Source organism: Pecten maximus, chromosome 8, assembly GCF_902652985.1.
Source record: "Pecten maximus chromosome 8, xPecMax1.1, whole genome shotgun sequence".
NCBI classification, from domain to species: Eukaryota; Metazoa; Mollusca; class Bivalvia; order Pectinida; family Pectinidae; genus Pecten; species Pecten maximus.
Window position 1 is genome coordinate 6,893,453 of NC_047022.1, and position 7,404 is coordinate 6,900,856.

The following is a 7,404-nucleotide window of genomic DNA, read 5'->3' on the forward strand; positions in this document are numbered from 1 at the left end:
TTATTTTCCCTCAATTTTTAGCAAAAACAATTAAAACGAATTAGCGGAATGATACAACTAGAGCATTGCAGACAATTATCATTAGCATTATCAAAATTAAGCGAAACTTTCCAGTGAAAAGTATGATCAACGCTTAAATGTGTATATAGTATTTACACAATGTAGTTAAAGAAATAGAGGATATCTAACAGTGTCTTCAGTAATACCAAATTTATTTCATGAGTGGGGCTAATGTTTTGATATTTTTCACGAGTGCACAGTTCGATATCAGTTAGATATTCTGTTTATTACATTTTTTATCAATGAAAAACCTACCCCGTATGCTAACTTGGCCTACGGTTCCCTAAAAAAGTAGTTCCCCCTGTCCAGGTGCTGACATATATGTCGGACTTTCTGATTGGTCAATTATTTTGGTATTTTCTAATAATTAATTTGATTGGTCAAATCAGCACAAGTGATATTTTTCACTAGTGAAAAATATCACTTTTATAGAATGAATAATTTTTGATATTTCACTGGTGAAAATGTAATAAAATGTCGATTTTGTTTTTTAGATTTTTATGTAATATAATTGTTCCGTACATGCGGATACATTCCTTTAACTTCACATGGGCCTGATTATTCGTTACTCTCCGAGTGTATTTTGGAACTATCTTAATGTTCTTTTCCGACGTTTTAATTGAGTAAGATTAGTATTCGGTAAAAAAAACAAACATATTTCGATGTTCATATAACAACATGTTGCTTTTAATTAAAACACATTGCGTATACATGAGACGAGTTGATAGAAAATGTTCAATGAGTGAGTCGGTAGCCATTTCAATTTTTGTCGGTGTTGTCTTATCTCCAATCTATGTAATGTAACCAAAGTAAACACGGCACTTCATGAAGTTATATTAGAGATATTTAATTTTTTTTCCTGAATTAAACAGTGTTTCTGTTTTATGACATTAATTTGTATATTGTGTGTAGCTTGTATAATCGCGATATTGGTGAATTTAAATAATGTAGCATAAAAAACATTCAGTGCTGGACGCTAATAGTTGCAAATTCACTTTTAGGTATTTGTGGAAGTTTAACCGCAGAAGAAACAAAATACGATAAGCGTGTGAAAGATATGCATATCTGCCTTGTGGTTCAACAAAGGTTTAGAGAAACTATGGGTAAAAACTATGCTCTTTCCTTTTGGTCTTGCAGATTTCCAGCCACGCTGTATACCGGATGTTGTATATATCAAATCACGGTATTCACTGTGTCCAAGCTCCTCATATGTGTCTCTATACTGTGAACACAGGATCTCTATTCTTATGTCAGATAAGGAAAGGTGGTTGTTGCTCTTCAAATACTATCTTCAATTCTTTTTAACCGCAAGGACCGCAGCGATATTTCAGTGATCTTTAACGTGTATGAATTTTGCTATATACTGCATTGTTATTTCAAGCACCTCTGCACAGTTTAACCAACACATTTTCACATTTCGCTTTAAAATCGCCTTTCCTCCGTTATAAAACATTTCCACTGATAATCTTATGTTGCACATGTTGACATTGGTAAATGAGAAACAGTATATTATGTGTCCTGTTTTTGGCTATATCATTCCAGAATAAGGGGTGTTTATTATCGGCTTTTCATGTCGACATGGAATCTCTTAACATGCGAAGCACCTTGCCGGTAATGCCAAAAGAATGATTATTTTTTGTTTTAATTGTTATTCAAACTTACTTAATCGTATAATAGTGTATTATATATAATAGCTGTAAAAAGAAATTTTAAGTTTAACTTCGATAGCTAATTAACCTAAATATTTGATGATGTGTTCATGATGTATGTTTGTCATAACTAAATACATTTTTTTTGTTGGTCTTTAACAAACGGTGTTTAAGTAAATACCGCAAAACAAGGGTACGCTACACCGGTTTCTTATCCAAATCAGTAGTATGTGTGCCCACCTGCGGGTCAGTCGCTGCTCTTACTCTCCTTTTCGTTGACCCCATCAAGGTATGTATTGCCCTTTGAGGGATATAATTCCACTCCTGAATAAGGGCCTGTCTTCGTTTATGACCCTCCTTACAGCGGTCACACAAAGCCTCCTGACAGTCATTACAGTACCAGTTCACGTCCTGTACACCATCAAACAATACACACGTGTCCGGTATTTGTACTTGTGCCTTTCGATTAAGCAATTCACTCGCCATTTCATATTTTAAACAACTTAAATAAACTGTATGCGACACATCCTTATTTCTATGTGTTCTGATTTCAACTGCCTTGTTCACTTTTATATGATACTGCTATATTCAACTAACAATGATTCACTTTGTTTAAAAGAAAAAAAATGTTGGAAAGATGGAAATATCAATTTACATTGTCTCCGCTATCGTACCACATCACTGAAATGATTAGATGTTTAGTATGCCGATCTACTATTGCATAATAGTGTATATTTTTATTTAATTTCACAAAATATGAAATTATAATTGTTTACAAACAAGACGCGATATCAGATTGGATCGGCTGTCATGGCAACGACGAGGACAGTGAATTTTACCATTTTTGAATCTACAAACTTTTATGTACTATCAAAACCTTCTACACTATACATTATACGATAGCAATCGTCAATAAACGATTCATGAAATAAATAATTACCCTTTGCATTCGTCTATCAATTTTTGTTCGCTTCATTAATCTGACTTCGATACTTTAAACAGATTTCCAAATAATGAGGCATGCACATTAACACTTACTCCATAATCGTCATAGATCACCTAATTACCCCCATTACCCAAAAGCAATGCTTATGAAATAGATAAAAGCATGGATGTATTTGTACGTAAACACCGAAAAATGCTGTACGTTCTTACGCTAATGTCAAACCTCGTCAAAATTATTTCAAAAGTAGTAAATACATTGGCACTTCGTAAATTAATGCCAATTCTAACGCCGTTGAATAACTGTACATGAAATAAACGAATTTACAGCATTTTCTCCGTTATATATGTTAATGGGGTGCTCTTGCTAAAATTACCAATTAATTGTTAATGTAGTCTTTCGTGCCGGTCTCGTGACCACGCGAGAACACGAAGACAGAAGAAAACATTCAGATAAGTACATGTACGTTGGACACCTAACATTGCAATCCAGTTGTGAAACATACAAAACTGAGGAGGTAATTTTCAAAGAATGTATCTATTTGAAAACATAATTTTTTTTCTGTTCAATTATATATAGAACATTAACCCAAATGCAGATGTCATACATTTCAGCTGGAACCATGATTCAAATGTCAGCTAATTATTTTCAGATGTTAGATATTGTTGCAGTAAATGTGTTAAAAGTGTGCACGTTAATATTTTCAGGATCCTAAATAGTAATAACAGTTATTCTGTCAATGGCTGGTTTTGGGTTACAGATGTACCACATGAACTCTGCCACTAACACAGCCGATCCAAATATGTCCACACTTGTCTACACACACACTGGTCGGAGACTCAACGCCATGCTCCTTGTCCAGGAAAGACTTGGCTTGTTTCTCACTTCCTGTAGAGATGACGTACACCTGGTTGGTGTCGATGTCCGGTACAAATACTCGGTCATATCTATCACAAGCTATAGTATTCTGTTTTGTCAGTGACAGCTTCTGACCATTCTCCAGTTCTCCACTCCACGTGTGGATGACCTCACCTAATTGGTTGGTGATAATAAGTTCGTTCCTATAAATACCACCAGTAATAGCCGCAATATACCCTCCTGTTAAACATGCGAAACGGTTTCCGCTCTGACCAACAGATAGTTGTCTGACCTTCTTCCCGGACGTATTCAGCACCAATATAGTGGCCTTGTCAGTGCTAACAAACACTTCATTTTCGCTGACACTTATATTCCAGGCAATTAATGGACTAACGTCAGCAAATATCCTTACTTGCTTGTCTTTGGTCAGTTTGTGTATTAGAGATGAAATATCTCGACGTGTCATAAGTAGGTTTGTTGTGTATGTGAAAGCCAGACTCCGCGGTTCCGAATCCAGCTTAACTGTCTCTGTGACAATCCCCTTATTATCAACTTGGATTATATTTTTAGATCCGAATGCTGCTATCCAGGCACGGGTGTCGTCTGTACAACATATTGATGTGATGGAGCATTTTTGAGTGACATGGAATGCAGAAAGAGTTCGGACATGTTGACTGTTTACTTCTTTTTTTGCACTACAAGCCGATTTCTTAATGTGTCCTATCATCAAATGCAGCTGTTCTGTGTTATATCGACCAGTTACAAAGCTAAATGGACATGGTAATTTACTGTCCTCGGTAACATCATACAGCGGTACAGATGTCCGTAGCTTTCCCGTAAGCTCAAACAATGCTTTACCGGATGGATTTTCTGACTGTTGCTCTAATTCTCTGATCAACTGTTTTATTTTTGTCACTTTGGTCTCATCAGGTAGACAGTCTTGTTTTAGGAGTTTGTCTTCTTCCTCTAACAAAGATGATAATTCGGCCAAGACTGAGGTGACGATAGAATCTATCGCTGCCTTCAATTTTGATCCATGTTCTTTGACATCTTTTTCTGTAAGTCCACTTCTTCTTCAAAATGTTTGAATGCATGTTGTTTATGCTTTGTTGTAAAACACATTGAACATATGGTGACGTTACACTCTGTACAGAACAGATCGCATGTTTTACCGGGGTGTACCTTACATACTTCTGGTAGTACCACATCGCCTTGTTTGTTCGCCTGTTTTATCAGTACAACGTCATCATTTCTGGTCCTCCTCGCACGCTGATGGGTCTCCTTACATTTGTCACACAAAGCCTCCTGACAGTCATTACAGTACCAGTTAACGTCCTGTACACTATCACACCATGCACACGTGTCCGGCACGTGTACCTGTGCCTTGCGAATAGACAGTTTACTCGCCATTTCAGCTTCTAAACATAAACGGTATGAGACATATGTCTATGTGTTCTGTGTTAAACTGCCGTGTTCACTTTTATTTTATACTGGTATATTATAATAACAATGATTCACTTTATTTATTAGGATGAATTGCTGGAAAGACGGAAATATCAACTTAAAATGTCACCGCTATCGTACCACATCAGATAAATGATTAGATATTTAGTATGCCTATCTATTATTGCATGCTAGTGTATGATCTATATAATTTTACAAATTATGAAACCGTTACAGTTTACAGACACAATTTCATCATTTCGACCGTTTATTACTTATCTGCCATGGCTCTGTAATGCTTGTCATTGAACAGCAGATCAGTGATCCGTAGATGGTTGATTGAGACAGGGAATTTGTAATATAAACCAAACAAAATTGTACTTCATGTTCCATTAAAGGTATATTCATAGAAATTATTTAGAACACATTTTGGTATCGTTTCATACATTTTGTATTCCCATCAAGTTACTGTAGATCACTTAAGATTTCGCGAATACATACTTTATGTCGCGAACTTATCTCTTCAAACATATAAGAGAATATATGATTTCGCAAACGCTGATCTAGAAATGGCTGCAAATTCGCGAATAATGAACTATAAGCGTCATACAATTCGCACAACTAATATATCGGCAACTAATAGCTTGACCGTCATCCAAATGTGTTGTTTTTGCTAAAATAATCGGAAAGGATTTTCCATTTTTTAATTCGCGATTTACTCTCCTCGCGGATTAAAGCGAAAATCAATCTCACGCGAAATATAAGTAATCATTTTAAGCGACTCTTTACCGACTACTAAGCAATGGATATCAACCATATTTATTCTGAAGTATTCTGGAGTAATGGGGATTCGAAATTGTATAAATGAAGGGGCTGCCATCAGGGGTTCGGATGGGGGTTGGGGTAGGGGTATGGGTGGGGGTGGGAAGGGGTGTGGGTTGCGACATGCTTGTAGCAGTTTAAAATATGATGTGTTTCGAGTTAATATAATTAATGATCCATCATGTGAGTGTGGAAATGAATGTGAAAATGTTGTGCATTATTTTTAGAATGTATTTTATATAGAAGACAACGTGAAATTTGTATTCAATAACATTTCTCAATATTGTAGTGTCACAATCAATGTTGTTCTTTGTGGTTCTCCAAACCTGTCGGACGAGCAAAACGGATATATTTTTTAAATCCGTACAGACCTATATAAAAAATAGTAATCGGTTCTAAGGTCGCTTAAAAATATTTCACTAATTAACTTACTAACTGACTGACTGACTGACTGACTAAACTAACTAACTAACTAACTAACTAACTAACTAACTAACTAATTTGCAAACTAACTGATTGACTAACTAATTAACTAACTAACTTACTTACTTACTGACTGACTGACTGACAGACTGACTAACTAAACTAACTAATTAACTAACATAGCAAATTCTTTAGAGACTGTGTGTCTGGGCTTCATCTGTTTTTATCCTTGAGATCCCCACCTCATAACAATATATACCATTGTTTGGCATCAAGAGATACATACAATTTTATTGTAAACTAGTTCCTGATGTCCTTACCCAACCCAAGGTACTTTGCTTCGTGGATTTATTTTTGAAATCGCTGAGATTCCCACCATTTATAGCCTCATGAACCTCTGGTTAAAATATGCCTTGGTTTCTTCGATATGGTTTTATCACAGCATTGTGTCCTTTATTATTTTCATTTGTTCAGGATCATTGGTGATACCTATATTTTGTTTGCAATTTACTGTAGGTTAATACGATGTTTGAGTTAAAATAGAAATATAACCTGCTTTCTTGATTTGAAAATTAAGGTTATTTCCGCATAGACTAAAAAATGCACGTTGTTTTAAATGACGTAGTACACAAAGAGGCATTTTTACTTTGTCTGTTTTGCAATCAATTATGATGTTTGAACAACGTCGAAATCTTGTAGATATTTTGGAAATAGAGATTACATGTATGAAACGTAGGAGTTGCTGAGCTTAAGTACATTATATATTTCTTTGAAACGGCGCCGGACGAAGTATCACAAAAAGGACGCGAAATGAGCGACCAATCAAAGGCAGAACAAAACAACAATTAAAAAAATCGACTAGAAACATTTCAAGTTAATTTCCAAAGTGGGCCTGAGAGGGTACAACGTACATCTATATCTGAAATAATTGATTCGATTTCAAAGACATTTGAATAAGAAGAAATATATTTACTATAAATAACTTAACACTGAGTGGTAACGTATATTTTATTTCCATTACAAACAGAGCGTCGTGGCAAATGCTGATAGAGATCAGAGTGAAGTGTTCTGATGTACACCTACTTGTAAATCACGATAGAATGTCAGTGTAAAAGTTCAAGGAGTAGTAGTGTGAAGCCAGCCGGGTTCGAACCCGCGACCCTTGGCTTACTTGTCCGCTGCTCTACCGACTGAGCTCAATGGAAA

General features: G+C 35.6%; 1 protein-coding gene across 1 annotated transcript; it reads right to left on the reverse strand.

The window, feature by feature from the left end:
• Positions 1-3,406: 3,406 nt before the first annotated feature.
• Positions 3,407-4,920, reverse strand: LOC117332972. Its single transcript, XM_033892063.1, has 2 exons — positions 4,702-4,920; positions 3,407-4,531 (listed from the first exon to the last, which is right to left on the reverse strand). Exons 1-2 carry the CDS (start codon positions 4,918-4,920, stop codon positions 3,407-3,409), a joined length of 1,344 nt encoding a protein of 447 aa, XP_033747954.1.
• Positions 4,921-7,404: the final 2,484 nt, after the last annotated feature.